Genomic DNA, 15,460 nt, shown 5'->3' on the forward strand with positions numbered 1-15,460 from the left:
GTTGGATGGGGTGGAGGTTCGGGGGGGCAGTCAGGGGCAGGGAGAAGGGGGGGTAGATGGGTCAGGGGTTCAGGGGGGCACTCAGGGGACAGGCAGCAGTTGGATAGGCATGGGAGTCCCAGGGGTTTGTCAGGGGACAGGTAGGGGGTGGGGTCCTAGGGGGGAACTTGCGGGGGTGTCTCAGGAGGGGGCAGTTGGGGACACGGAGACGGGAGGCTTAGATAGGGGGTGGGTCTCAGGAGGGGGCAATCAGGGGACAAGGACCAGTGGGGCTTTGATAGGGGGTGGGGTCCTGGGGGCAGTTGGGGCAGGGGTCCCGGGAGGGGGTGATCAGGGGACAGGGAGCAGGGGGGTTGGATGGGTTGGGGTTTCTGTGGGGGGCAGTCGGAGGGAGTGGATGGGGGCAGGGTGGGGCTACCCTCCCTCCCCGTGGAGTGTCCTATTTTTTGAATGTTAAAAGATGGTATCCCTACCCTTCCCAGTGCAGCTCTCCATTCAAAGCAGGCTGTAGAATGAGGTCTCAGCTTCCTCACTCCCTCCCCCTCTTTCCTGTTGGTAGTGGCCAAGGGAATGCTGGGAAATGTAGTTCTTTCCCTGCTCCAGGGCTGGCTCTATAGGCAGGGAGCTAACCAAGGAACTACAGCTCCCAGGGCCCCCTGTTGGTTCTCAGCTCCCATGCTGGATCCCTGCCGCCCCTGCAAATGGGCTGCCCCAAGCATGTGCTTGCTTTGCTGGTGCCTAGAGCTGCCCCTGACAGAAGGCTGGTGAAAATCCCCTTGGATTTGGTTGTGGGAGAATATTTTCCACCCTGCCCTTTGCCAATGCACACCAGCTTTTCCCTCACAACCTCTGAGCTACCCACACAATGTGAGGAACCAGCAAGGGAGTCTCAGCCCCTGTTCCACCTGCCTGAGGGTGCGTGGGACGAAACAGGGCTCCCCCTGACACCTCCACACCCTGCCTGCTCCAGTTGGGGTGGAGGTTGCCAAGTTTGTCCTCCAGCTGCAGAATCAGGGCCCATGGGAAAAGATGGCAATCAACAGAATCTGTAAGACAAGTGCTTCCCCAAGGAGCCGTTGTCCAGGATGAGAGCGCTGAGGGGGATCCTCCTGTAGGCTGCAAAGTGGGTGAGACCCGCTGCCTGGCTTTGTGCTGGGGGCACTCACAACGCAGGCTTCAGGGTCTCTCTCTTTTCTTTCCAGTTGCAGAGCTTGTCTCACAACATTAACTTTTCCCTGGACTCGCTGGTAAAGAGAGACTTAAAAGAGCTCAAAGGGGTGAGTAGATGCTGAGCAGGCCTGTCAGGATGGGCCCTGGAAGAGGGCTGCACCAGCTGAAGGATGTTCCCCTCCCTGTTTCACTAGCAGCAGGCAGTAGCAGTGCTAAGAGCTGAGTTCTGAGCTTTGTGGGAGCAGCTGGGCCCAGCAATGCTCCTGAGCCCTCCAGAAAACTCCATCTCTGTCTCCAGGACCTTGGCACGCAGCCACCTGCCACTGCTGCTCTCCAGCCTGGATGCAGGCATAGATGTGATTGACAGCAGGGCAATGTCCCCGCCCACCTCTTCACTCCTCCCCCTTCTCTGACCCAATTTGCCTACAGCCCTTTGGCTGAACCGAGGGGTGTCATGGGAGTCCCCTGGGAACAAAAGAACCTGTTTACCCCCAAATACTTCATAGCTTCTCATTACATCCACTGCATGAGCACCCCCCATGGCCTCCCAATCAGCTCCCTCACTGGGTGAGTGTGCACGCCCCCTGCACTGAGTGTGCCTGGCCTCCCAGAAAGCCCTTCCCCCGGTGACTGTGTGTCCCCGTGGTCTCCCAGTGAGCCCTCAGGCAAGTGCATGTCCCCAGGGCCTCCCAGGGAGACCCTGTTGAGTGCGTGTCCCAGGGTTGCCAGCCCTCTTGGTTTTGCTGGCAGTCTCCCAGAATCAGGCTCTATCTCCCAGGGGCTACTGAAGCCAAACCAGGAGATTTTAGTCCAGCAGCGCAGCGAGGCTAAGGCAGGCTCCGTGCCTGCCCTGGCCCCATGCTGCTCCCCAAAGCGGCCAGCACGTCCCTGCAGCCCCTGGGAGGGGGGCAGGGAGTCTCTGCGCACTGCCCCCGCCCCGACTCCACAGCTCCCATTGGCTGGGAACTGCGGGGGTGGTGCCTGCAGACAGGGGCAGCGCATGGAGCCCTCTGCCCCACCAGAGGCCACAGGGACGTGCCACCTGCTTTCAGGAACGGCATGGTGCAGGGCAGGCAGGGAGCCTGCCCTAGCCCTGCTGTGCTGCTGCCTGGGAGCTGCCCGAGGTAAGCGTTGCCCAGCCGGAACCTCCACACCTCACACCCTCCTGCACTCCAATCCCCTGCCCCAACCCTGAGCCCCCTCCTGGAGCCAGCACCCCCACCCCTTCCTGCACCCCAACCACCTGCCCCAGCCCTGAGCCCTGTCCAGCACCCAAACTCCCTCACAGAGTCTGTACCCCAACCCTCTTCCTGCACTCCAACCCCCTGCCCCAGCCCACTGAAAGTGAGTGAGGGTGGGGGAGAGCGAGCGATAGAGGCGGGTGGATAAAGAGCAGGGCATGGCCTTGCGGAAGGGGCCGGGGCATAGGTGTCTGGGTTTCTGTGATTAGACAGTTGGCAACCCTAGTGTTCCCAGGGCCCCCAGGAAGCCCCCAGGTGAGTGCGTGTCCCCCATGATCTCCCATTGAGCCCCCAAGTGAGTGCATGTCCCCCATGGCCTCCTGGGGCACCCCCAGGCGAGTGCGTGTCCCATGTGGCCTGCCAGGGAGCCCCCAGGCGAGTGCATGTCCCATGTCCTCCCAGTGAGCCCCCCCTGTGAGTGCATGGCACCCATGGTCTCTCAGTGGGGCATCCCTGGGCGAGTATGCACCTCCTGTGACCTCCCAGCAGGGTCTCCCCTGGGGTGAGTGTGCACCTCCCATGGCCTCCCAGCAAACCCCTGCCCCCTCCCCAGTCAAATCATGCCCTCTGTGGCCTTCCCCAGGCAAATGTACACCTGCTGTGACCTCTCAGTGGGGCCCCTTTGGTGTGAGCGTACGGCCCCTATGGCCTCCTCGCCCCCCATCCTCTGGTGTTTCCTGCCCACCCCCCGTGGACTCTAACATGTGCTCTCCCAGGGAACTCACCCCACTATGTGTTTGTGTGTGCACATGTGGCTATGGGTGTGTCTGGGTGTGCATGGCTCTCCTAGCTGCATAGATTCCAAGGCCAGAAGGGCCCATTGGGATCATCTAGCCTGACCTCCTGTATAGCACAGGCCAGAGAACCTCCCTGAATCAATTCCTCTTTGAAGTAGAGCTGAACTTTTAGAAAAACATCCAATTTTGGTTTAAAAATTGCCAGTGGTGGAGAATCCACCTTGACCCTGGGTACATGTGTGTAAGTGTGTGTTGCTTTCAGGTGTGCTTCTCTGTATTGATATCTGTGTTTGCACGTGCCCATTATTAGATGAAGATGGTAAAATTGTTAAGGATGCAGAAGAGGTAGAAGTGTTCAATAAATATTTCTGTTCTGGATTTGGAAAGAAGCAGGATGATGTGCTTGTGTCACGTGAGGCTGAAGAAATACCTTCCGAGTCCATTAGTAACTGAGGAGGATGTTAGCAGCAGCAGCAGCAGCTAGGGATAAATATTGCATCCAGAAGGCCTAAAAGTGTTGGCTGAGGAGCTCTCTGGCTCACTGATGTTAATTTTTAATAAGTCTTGTGTATATAAATACCTCCTCTGACAGGGGCCGTGGCTGAATTTTGTTCAGGCTCCAGGATCTTGATACACCTCTGGGAGTCCCGAGCACAGAGGCTGAGATTGCCCTCACAGCAATCCCAGGGGGAGGCCAGGAAGAGGCACTTGCTAGAATCTGGGACAGAATGTTAATAGCTGTGGGATACTGGGACAGCTAAGCAACATTGTGGCCCACGACTCCACTGAGAGCAAGGAAACTAGGCACTGCTAATAGGTGGTAGGTTTCAAAACTCTGCAGGGAAAGGGAAACTGAGGCACAGCTGAAAGGTGATGTGTCAGAGCTCCCCTGGAATGAGGGTGACTCTGGGTAGTAAAGAGTGCTGCCAAATAACGATGCTTGGCAGAATGTGGGAAAAGCCCTAGAGAGGTGTGAAGCAACCGCTGGGTGGAGTCTTGAGGTTAAGGAGGGAGAAAGTTGCCCCTTAATCTATGGTTTCACATTGGTCAGTGGAGGTGTAATTAAACCTGAGGGGGATGGGGGGAGCAAACACACTTCACCTTGCCCCAAGGTGGGGGGGGGATTGGGAACTGATCTATAATGTTGTCATGAAACTGTTTTGATGTGGTGATTGGAACTGTTTATCTGTTGATTGACTGACTGTATGAAGTTTAAATTAATAAGTAGTAAAGCAGATGCGCTGTCGAAATGGGGGAGGGTGGGTAGAACATCCTTGGAGTACTTGTCATGTACCCCTGCTCTGTTCTCTTTTGAAAGGGGGAGAAAAGTGATGGTTTGGGGGCGCTGTCCTGGCGCTGACAGCCCTGCTGGGGTACGAGGGAGGTTCCAGATGTCAGCCCCACACCCAGCTGAGCGCCAACAGGCGATGTAAGTAACGCAGTGTCTGTGTGGACACTGTGTCGCCCTAACTACATCGACCTAAGCGCTGCGCCTTTCGTGGAGGTGGAGTTAAGTCGATGCAGTGGGTGACGTACATCGGTGGGAGCACCATTGCAGTGTGGATGCTGTCTTACATTGACCTAACTCTGTAGTGTAGACCAGGCCTAAGTGTAAAGAGCGTAGAGTTGATATATTGAATAAAATGTGTGTGTGCATGCGTGTGTGTTGACTGCTTCACAACTGCTGTCTGCCCCTGAAAGACTTGAAGTGTAAAGCAGAAGCTTCCTGCTGTTGGGTGGAGTTCTGGCAGAGGGGTGTCTGAGTACAGGGGAGTCTGAAGGGTCAGCGCTACGCCCAGAGGGGCTAGGTGGCTGGACAGCAGGTTCCAACAGTTGGGGATTGCCAGCTAAAAAGTCTGTGGCCTGAGAGTGTGCTTAGGGACCCTGAGCTTCGGGCAGTGGCTGGGCTCCATTCAGGCTCCAGGAGCTTGGAACCCCCTGGAAACCCACAGCACAGCTTGGATTCCCTCGCAACAATCCTAGTGGGCAGCCAGGAAGGGCTGCTAGCTAGGATCTGTGACATCTTCCTGGGGAGAAAATACCAGGTTATTAAAGGGCTCTTTAATCTAGGGAAGAAAGGCAGAACAAGAACCAACAACTACACGCTGAAGCCAAACAAATTTGTAACCATGAGAGTGATTAACCATTGGAACAAACTCCGAAGGGAAGAGGTGGATTCTCCATCTCTTGGTGTCTTCAGATCCAGACTAGCTGTCTTTCTGGAAGATGCTTTAACCAAACACGAATTACTGGGCTCAATGCAGAGGTAATGGGGTGAAACTGAATATTCCGTGCTAGCCAGGAGGTCAGCTTAGATGTTCTAATGGTCCCGTCTGGCTTTAAAATCTATGTGCCTGTGTATTCTTGTGTGCACACATCTGTGAACATATGTCTGTGTGGCTCTGGGTCTGTGTATACACACGTGTGGGTCTGTGTGTGTGCATGTGTTTGGGGGTGTTCCTGTTTTAGCTTTCGTGCATGCTGCATGAGCAATAGGGGAACTCACTCTCAGCAATGTGCAGAGTGAGATGATGCAGATTCTCCAGCTGGTGAGTGCGACAGTTTCACTCCAGCAGCATGGGGGTGGGGGGGAGGGGGTAGCTGTAGAGAGCACTCTGGTGTCCCCTGCACAGCTTCCAGCCCCTGCAGGTTCGGAATGACATGTCCATAGGATACCACTACATGGGACACACAGACCAAGCTGACTTACTAGCTGGGCAGCTGACGTGGCCATAACAAACAGGCTAGAGTGCACATTTGGGCCCTGACTAGGCAGGTTAGCAGTGCGCTGTGGTGTGCGTAGAAAGCTCTGCCATGCCAGGGGTAAGGCACAGGGGGCGTATTGTACAGGGCCATTGTCACTAAGCACTTACCCGTCTCTTACCAGGACTTCAAAAAGCCTTTTGACAAAGCCTGGAAAGACTATGAGAATAAACTGTAAGTTGACCTGCCCCCGTCCTCTTTACTCAGGCTCACTGGGAGCCGATTTTAATAAAGCCTGGCCCAAGAGAGCCTTTCAGGGTGTTTTTTCCCTTTCTTCAAGCACAAAGATTGAGAAGGAGAAGCGGGAGCTGGCGAAGCAGCACGGGCTGGTGCGGAGCGAGGTGGTGGGAGGGGAGATCGCGGAGGAGATGGAGAAGGAGCGCAGGATGTTCCAGTTAAACATGTGTGAGGTAAGGGGGGGTGGGAGGGAGCAGCAGCATCCCAAGCACCTAGAGCAATGATCCTTTCCACTGAGCAGCACTGGCCTCTTCTCCGCAACTCCCACCTGCCGTGAACTTGGACGTCTCAGCCATGGGCCATGGGAGGGAAGGTGCAGAGTGGCTCGGGGATGGGGAGAGGAAACTCTTGAAGAGGAAGACCCCTAATTCTCACATGGTTGTGGGTTTTTTTTTTTAACTCCAATTGAATGTCTTTGTGAGGATTGTATCAAGGCCTCTTCCATTGCCAGCCAGCCTAGCTCCCGGTGGCTGCCTTTCAGCTTCTTGTGTGGCACAGAGATGTTTCTAGTGTTCATTTTTGACCAGATGCCTTGTTTCCTGTAGTCTGACACCTTGTTCAATTTACAGAAATTACAACTGTGCCCATCCCCCCTCCCTTCCCCATGGGCAGCGGGTAGAAGAGGCCAGGGGATGCTAAGCCTCCCCAAACAGGCGGGTGCCGCCAGCCCGTATCTTTGGAGCCCTGCCACCAAAAAGGTGCCATAGTTTGGCCCATATTCTGCCCCAAGGCCCCGTTGTGCTTGTCCTCTTCCCCCGTGGCCCCGCCTGCCGCTCATGCCTCTCCACCCGCCGAGTGGTGGGCAGGTAGGGGGGTGGAGAGGTGCGAGCAGTTGGTGGGGGTCTTGGGGGAGGAGGCGAAGAAGCGCGAGTGGTGGGAGGGGGCAGAGATGGGTAGGGTGGCCTCGGGGGAGGGGGCCAAGCCTCGAGGCAGAGCAGGGGGCGGGGCCACGGTCTGGACACCAGTGGCCCCCCCACTTCTCGGGAGCTTCCAGTGCTCACGCCCAGCCTCCCAAATGTGGGAGTCATAGAATATCATAGAATCCTATCCTATCTCCTAGAACTGGAAGGGACCTTGAAAGGTCATCGAGTCCAGCCCCCTGCCTTCACTAGCAGGACCAAGTACTGATTTTGCCCCAAGTGGCCCCCTCAAGGACTGAACTCACAACCCTGGGTTTAGTAGGCCAATGCTCAAACCACTGAGCTATCCCTCCCCCCTAATATCAGGGTTGGAAGGGACCTCAAGAGGTCATCTAGTCCAACCCCCTGCTCAAAGCAGGACCAATTCCCAACTAAATCATCCCAGCCAGGGCTTTGTCAAGCCGGGCCTTAAAAACCTCCAAGGAAGGAGACTCCACCACCTCCCTAGGTAACACATTCCAGTGCTTCACCACCCTCCTAGTGAAATAGTGTTTCCTAATATCCAACCTGGACCTCCCCCACTGCAACTTGAGACCATTGCTCCTTGTTCTGTCATCTGCCACCACTGAGAATGTTGGAAATCATTAAGAAAGGGATAGATAAAAAGACAGAAAATATCATATTGCCTCTATATAAATCCATGGTGTGCCCACATCTCGAATACTGTGTGAGTTATATTGGAATTGGAGAAGGTTCAGAAAAGAGCAACAAAAATTATTAGGGGTATGGAACAGTTTCCATATGAGGAGGGATTAATAAAACTGGGACTTTTCAGCTTGGAAAAGAGACGACTAAGGGGGGGATATGATTGAGGTCTATAAAATCATGACAGGTGCGGAGAAAGTAAAGAAGGAAGTGTTGTTTACTCCTTCTCATAACACATGAGCTAGGGGTCACCAAATGAAATTAATAGGCAGCAGGTTTAAAACAAACAAAAGGAAGTATTTCTTCACACAATGCGCAGTCAACCTGTGGAACTCTGCCAGAGGATGTTGTGAAGGCCAAGACTATAACAGGGTTCAAAAAAGAACTAGATAAATTCATGGAAGATCGGTCCATCGATGGCTATTAGCCAGGATGGGCAGGGATGGTGTCCCTAACCTCCCTTTGCCAGAAGCTGGGAATGGACGACAGGGGATGGATCACTTGATGATTACCTGTTCTGTTTGTTCCCTCTGGGGCACCTGGCATTGGCCACTGTCGGAAGACAGGATATTGGGCTAGATGGACTTTGGTCTGACCCAGTATGGCCGTTCTTAAGAATCTATGCTGAGCATGTGCAAATGGCAATTTTCTGCCCCTTATAACTTGGCCAACTAAATCTGACCCACGTGTCCCAGGGAGAGCAAAGGTACCTCTCTGACCCCAGGACAGCCCCTGAAAATGCTGAGTCCCTGCTCCAAATTCTGGAGCCAGTGAGCTCTTAAACCCAAGTTGGCATGAGCAAATGCAAGGAGCCTCATTTGGCACTGCAGCAGTGCAGGGGAGGGGAAAAGATGGTGCCAAGGGCGGCATGGCCTGCCCAAAAGCAGGGGTGGGGGAGGGGGACAGGGGCCAGGGCAGCTGTCCACGTGGTTCTTACCTACGGCCCCCCAGCTAAGCCATGTCCAGCTAAGAGCCGCATGTGGGCAGCTGTGGGGAGTCGTGGACCCTCTTGTCCTGGGTGGGGGGCCCACGGGGCAAGGAAACAGGCCTCTCTTGACCCCACCCTCACCCCTGGCAAGTGGAGGGTCCGCGGCACGGCTCCCCACAGTTGCCCAGGCTCCCCAGCCAGGCTCCAGTTGCCGTCCTGGCTGGGGGGACGGGGCCTGGGGGGGAATAGGAGGGGCCCCTGCCAAAAAGTGGACGGGCCAAGCCTGTCCAATTTCAAAAGGTGGGAGGGCCCTGGCTCCCTGCCCCCCCTCCCCCATTCCGGCACCACTGGCTGGTGCACAACTGGGAGTACTGCTCACCCAGCACTCCTAGATCCAGAACTATGCAGGGACCCCTGGCCAGGGTACCAAGGATCATTTCCTTGAGACAGAAAGAAATCCCAGGGAGGAAATCCCAGCCCCAGGGTCAGAGAAACTCTATCAACAGGAACAGGCATGGCCTCTCTGGGACCCAGGGTTGCCAACTTTCTCATTGCAGAAAACCAAATACCCTTGCCCCATCCCTTCTCCGAAACCCCACCGCTTCTCTGCGCCCCCCCAGCTCACTCTATCCCCCCTCCCTCCGTCGCTTGCGCTCCCCCCACCCTCACTCATTTTCACCGGGCTGGGGCAGGGGGTTGGGGTGCGGAAGGGGGTGAGGGCTCCGGGATGGGACTGGGGATGAGAGGTTTAGGGTGCAGGAGGGGACTCTGGGCTGGGGCTGAGGGGTTCTGGGAGTGGGAGGGGTGAGGGCTCTGGCTGGGTGTGTGGGCTCTGGGGTGGAGCCAGGAATGAGGGATTTGGGGTGTAGGAGGGGGCTCCAGGCTGCTCAGGGGGTTGGAGTGTGGGAGTGGGTATGGACTCTGGGCTGGGGCCAGAAAGGAGGGGTTCAGGGTGCGGGAGGGGGCTTTGGGCTGGGGCAGAAGTTTGGGGTGTGTGTGGGGGGGGTGGGCTCTGGAAGTTTGGGTGCGGGAAGGGGCTCAGGGCTGGAGCAGGGGGTTGGGGCATGGGAAGGGGTGTGGGATGCAGACTCTGGGAGGGAGTTTGGGTGGGGGAGGGAGCTTAGGGCTGAGGCAGGAGGTGTGGGGTGCCGGAGGGAGTTTGGGTGTGGGAGGGGGCTCAGGCCTGGAGCAGAGGGTTGGGGTGCAGAAGGGGGTGCAGGCTCCGGGCAGCACTTACCTCAGGTGGCTCCCGGGAAGTGACTGGCATGTTCCTCCAGCTCGGGAGCGGCCAGGTGGCTCTGTGTGCCACCCCTGCCGGCAGGCACCACTCCCACAGCTACCTGTGGTTCCTGGCCAATGGGAGCTGTGGAGCTGGCGCTCGGGGCAGCAGCAGCATGTCAAGCCGCTGTGGCCGCCCCCAAGCTGGCGGGACATGCCGGCTGCTTCCCGGGAGCTGCGCTGCGGAGCTGGGGAAGGAGCCTGCCAGCCCTGCTGTGCCACCAATCGGACTTTTAATGGCCTGGTCAGCGGTGCTGACCAGAACCACCAGGGTCCCTTTTCAACCTGGTGTTCTGGTAAAAAACAGACATCTGGCAACCCTACTGGGGCCCTCAGACACTGATGATGTCCCAGGAGCCCAGCTGGCTATCTGCAGCATTGCATTGAGCACTCTTCTCCTGTGCTGATTTGGCTGCCAGCTCCAGCTCCCTCCTACCCCCTCCTCACACAGTCTGACTCCCAAGTGCCCCCCAGGCTCCTCTCCTTCTCTCCCTCCCCCTGCTCTTTTCTCCCCTCCCCTCCCCTCCCCTGCCCTATAATACTTGTAAGAGAAACAGAAATAAACTAAGCCAACCCTTTCTCCCCTCCCCCCACAAAAAAACTGAAAAAGAAAAGAACAGAACTGAAAAAAAAAACCCTCACCCAGAAGGGAAGAGAAACCCCAGCCCTGCCATGCTGTTTGCTGCCCAGCACTCTGCTCCTGTCTTCTAGCCCTGCCCCTCCGGGTGTGGGTCTGTCTTTCTTCCTGGTCACATTTCAAGTGTTGGATTCATGTGTGGGTGCTGGGTGGAGGTGGTGACCTGTGCAATACTGGAGGTCAGGCTTGATGATCTGGGTGGTTCCTTCTGGCCTTAAACTCAGTGACTCTCTTTTTTGTGGGGGCTGGATGCTCCTCGGGGCTGGGCCTGTCTCCTGCTGCCACAGTGCACATAATAAGAAATACAGTGCGTTAAAAAGGCTGGAAAGTTGGTCAGTATTGTTAAAATTACTTAGGCCTGGTCTACACTTACCCCCCAATTCGAACTAAGGTACGCAACTTCAGCTACGTGAATAACGTAGCTGAAGTCGAAGTACCTTAGTTCGAACTTACCTCGGTCCACACGCGGCAGGCAGGCTCCCCCGTCGACGCCGCGGTACTCCTCTCGTATAGCTGGAGTACCGCAGTCTACGGCGATCACTTCCTGGTTCGACTTATCGCGTCCAGACAAGACGCGATAAGTCGAACCCAGAACTTCGATTCCCAGCCGCCGAACTAGCGGCTGGGTGTAGACATACCCTTAGTTGTCATTGACCTCATCCCTGGAAACACCGTTTCTGCTGAAACTTTCCAAAATTATTGAGCCTGAGGCATATATTCGGCATGAATAAGTTCAGCCCAGCTTGTTAAAGTTTGGCATCATTATAAGCAACAAAACCCAGGACGTGTTAGGTAACTTCCATACAGTAGATGCTACCATTAGAAAGGAACAAGATTGTATCCCTGCTGGACTGGACAGCCACACAGGGGCAAACAGGTCTGTAGCAACACCCTCAATCATCCGTTCCCTCATAAGAGTGACCGGGAAAGGGAGGGGGAGGCGGCTTTCTGGAAAGATGAGTTTATTAACTCACGTTCCAGCCACTTTGGAGCTCACACAGGCAAAATCTCCCACGCACTCCTAATCTCAAACACACTGTCAGCCACACTCTCTTCTTAAAGGGCCAGCTCCCATTAGCCAAATGCATGCCCTGAAAATGCAACAGTAAAAGAAACTAGCACAGCATCCACATGCACTTCTAATTACAAGGTTCTGCAATGTCAAGTCATTCCAGTAGTTACTTCAGAGTCCTTCCACTAATTGTTATACATACATATTTAAGCCTTCAACACAGACCACTTCCACATTAACTATAGGAGTAAATGGGGCCTGTATGTTGTTGTTCTCTATGCTGGACCGTCTGATAGGGAGCCACAACACACACACAGGCAGTGGGTTACACAAATATTTGTGAGACAGTGGAACACTGGGCATCAGGATTCTTGGTTTCTATTTCTGGCTCTGAAAATAGATTGTGGTGTAGTGGTTACAGAGTGGGTAGCTAAATGTACCACCACCTGTTTGGGGCATCTCTGGGGTTTGAACCCAAGACCTCTGGATGTAAACACCTGAGTCGCTGACACCTGACCTTAAGAACCAGACCTGTCCAGTATGGAAGTGAAGTGGAGTCATAACATTCTATATGTGGTCTAGCTTCTAGCGAGTAACCGAGCCAGAGTGGGTTAGCGTGGGATACACAAGAGCCTAGTTTGACAGGCATATTCTGAGGTGTGTGGCAAAGTAAATGAGACTTGGCCTTCTAGTATGAGCCCTGGGTTAGCATTAAATGACCTCACTCCCGTTCAGTGAATCTGTATGAAAGCTTGACTCACAATAAGAGCTGTGAAGAGCACAGAAGTGTGAATAGGAGCTAGTGGAATAGCTGGGGCTAATCTCCAGGCTTACAGATCAGTGCACCATCTACTAAGGCTACACAACACTGTGTTAGGCAGTCTCTGCTGGTCTCTGGCTCGCTTCCCAGGAAGTCTATAGCTAGCACAGAATGGGAAGACTGCAGTAGTGGGAGCCAAAATCATAAGTCATGGCAACACGGAGGGTGATAAGTAAACAATGCAGAACCCAGCAGGTAACAAGAACCAACTCCTAGGTGTGTTTTCCCCTCAGTATCTGATCAAAGTGAATGAGATTCAAACCAAGAAAGGAGTGGACTTGCTGCAGAACCACATCAAGCATTGCAATGCTCAGTTCAAGTAAGAGTGATCGGTCATCTTTATTCCCTATCCTCCCTTTCTTTGCAAGATCCCCAGTTTAACTGAGGAGACCTGGGCATTTGATTTATTTTGCAGTGAACAAATATCCTGCAGTCACCCTCCACCTATGTGGTAACATGCTCCGCTTCCTCTCCCTCTGGAGATGGTGTAGCCGTAGGACTCTACGGTTGTGTTTGTCCTGCAAGTTACAGTACTTGGTACTTGCATTTTGACAGTACAATACAAAAGCAATTAGAGTGCTGGCTTCCCACTCCTCGGTTTGTTGTCACTGGTTATTATGAGAATCTGGGGTTCCTGATAATGATAAGGTGTGTGAGGCCAGGACTGTTGGCCCAAAAGGGTTAATAATGACACAGCAAAGCAAAGGCTCTAAGGAGCGCAATGCACAGCGGCATGTTGTTCACATGCAGCACTGTCAATGCTAGGAGCTTCAGTTCAAACCATTCTCTCACATTCGCTTCTCCTGTTAGTTTTTTCCAGGAATGTTTAAGGGCAACAGAGACGCTTAAGCAGTTGATAGAGAAGCTCACCCCTGAGCTACAGAGGGTGAGTATGCATCATAACGCCAGCTCACCAGGGACCAAGGCAAGAGGGGGCCATGGGCCCTGCAGGAAGAATGTCTACCCCCTAAAGTCTCTTTTTACCCCTAAGGAGGCTTCCCATATGTCCAGCTTTTCTGGGTCATGACCTCGGTTTTGGTCTGCCAATCTCTGTCCGGGTAGATTTTTAAAATATTAGTAATTGTCCAGGATTTCTCCCCCCCACCCCACGTGGGGGGCTGACAGCTGGGGCTGCAGCCTCCCCGCCAAATACCTCAACCCCTCTCCCCCCAGCACCACCTCCTCCTCTCTCCAGCAATATCCTCTTTTTGGGAACCTGAAATATGTTAGTCCTACCCCTAAGGAAGTAGAGAAGGTTTAAAGGCTAAGTGGAAATTTCCCAGGGCTTGATAGCCAGGATAAGAGCATACAGCTCATGAAAAGATTTGAGGATGCTACTATACACTCCATGGTCCTATCATCTTTTTAAAGCGCTGCTTTTGTTATATCTCTCTGATGAGGATGAGGTTGCAATCCTCATTTGGGTGGAGTACTGATCTTTAGTGCTGAGCCCTCAGTCACACTGCAGGTAATTTTGGAGCCTTCCTTACATGCTTCCCTCACAGTAATTTCGAGTTTAATAGATGTACAGCTGGCTGGTTTTGATATTTTGCATGGAGACTGACTTCACCAGCCCAAGGTGGGTTCTCCAGAAAAGGCTCAGTGCCAGTTCTTTTAACACTCTTGGTCTCTTTACATTTGTAGCACATTAATACAAACAACATTTAAAAAAACCCTCCAATACATTGTCTCAATACAATCTATTTACAATCAGTAACTTGAGGAATGAAGAACAAGGCATAATACACAGCACTTGCAGTGTCTGTTAATGCTATAAACACACAAACCCTTCAGCTATGTCTGCCCTACAGGCACGTTGAAAATTAACTGTCATTTTCTGGCAAACTGAACTTTTGATCCTGTTAACTGTTTTCATTACTGACTCATCTCAAGAGGTGACCGTATTGCACTTCAGACTTTTGGATAGTCAGTGCCTGGTTCAGAAACATAAACAGCTGTTGTAATGATATGTCCTGAGCAAACAAAGCCCTGGCTGGGATGATTTAGTTGGGAATTGGTCCTGCTTTGAGCAGGGGGTTGGACTAGATGACCTCTTGAGGTCCCTTCCAACCCTGATATTCTATGATTCTATGATTCAAACGTTGTTTATATTATTTAGCCAAACCATAGCCACTATGCACCCACCAGGCTCCATTTGAGGAGCGCTGAGGAAACACTGCTGTTCCCTCCACCTGCAGATAGCTCTGTCCAAGCTGCTCTGGAGAGATGGGATTTTGGAGAAGCTTGTATTACAGTAGTACATGCCCTGTGCCGTGGTGCTGCACAGGGGGCCCATGTTTTCAATATGGTGCTTCCCACAGGAATGGGAACTCATGTGTTCTGGAGTGTGTGGGAGAAATGCCTGTCTTGCCTGAGAGAATGAGTGGGATGTACAGACAGAGGCAAAGCGAATCACTGTGGTGTGATGCCTTTCAGATGAAGGTCAGGCAGGACGAGGAGAAGCAGCAGCTGTGCTCCCTCCGGGATCACCTGAAAGCAGCATTACAACTGGAGCAGAAAGAGGTAAAGCGCGTCCCCCTTCCTAGGCACTGCTGTTACGGCTGCCTGGTAGAGTATTCATGGGGAGCAACCAATCAGAGCAGTCACTCTGGTCCAATACTGTGCGTTGCACAGCATCCCCAGAGCTCATGCAGGGAACAAGGCATGTGCAGGGTGGCAATGGCAAGTCCATCTCGTTCCTGGGCTATGGGCTGAGCCCTGTGAGGTGGGCTCTGCCCCCGCACCCAGGGAGCTAAGGGGCCAAAGGGAAGCAGCTCTCCTTGCTCAAATCTGGAGGAGCCAGGGGGATGTTGAGGGCTCTGCTCTATCCATGGCCCTGCAGAGTTCTCCTTTGGGGGCTGTGGATTGGATGTTGTGAGTGAATTTCATGTGCCTGGAAGGTGCTGGAGTTGCAGCCCTGGGGACTGGAGCCCACTCTTCCCAGAGCAGTTGGGGAATGGGAAGTGGAGGGCATGTCTCCCTCACCCCTCTGTCCCGGCAACATGCTCCTCCTGTTCCACAGAGACCCAGCTGCTGGAGATGCCTGCTGTCCCAGGGGAGTAGGTTGAGGCT

The 15,460-nt window shown here is 53.8% G+C and overlaps 1 protein-coding gene across 1 annotated transcript in view; it reads left to right on the forward strand.

Moving 5' to 3' along the window:
• The window catches only part of LOC112113961 (arf-GAP with SH3 domain, ANK repeat and PH domain-containing protein 2-like), a 106,334-nt gene that overhangs the window by 30,738 nt on the left and 60,136 nt on the right, over window positions 1–15,460 (forward strand). Inside the window, exons 4-9 of the mRNA XM_026656842.1 lie at window positions 1,203–1,277; window positions 6,036–6,085; window positions 6,192–6,321; window positions 12,622–12,707; window positions 13,199–13,274; window positions 14,825–14,911. Of these exons, the coding sequence (XP_026512627.1) occupies window positions 1,203–1,277; window positions 6,036–6,085; window positions 6,192–6,321; window positions 12,622–12,707; window positions 13,199–13,274; window positions 14,825–14,911 (504 nt within the window). The remainder of the gene's footprint in view (window positions 1–1,202; window positions 1,278–6,035; window positions 6,086–6,191; window positions 6,322–12,621; window positions 12,708–13,198; window positions 13,275–14,824; window positions 14,912–15,460) is intronic.

This window comes from Terrapene carolina, unplaced genomic scaffold, assembly GCF_002925995.2.
Source record: "Terrapene carolina triunguis isolate 2854851 unplaced genomic scaffold, T_m_triunguis-2.0 Scaffold233, whole genome shotgun sequence".
Taxonomy (NCBI): Eukaryota; Metazoa; Chordata; order Testudines; family Emydidae; genus Terrapene; species Terrapene triunguis.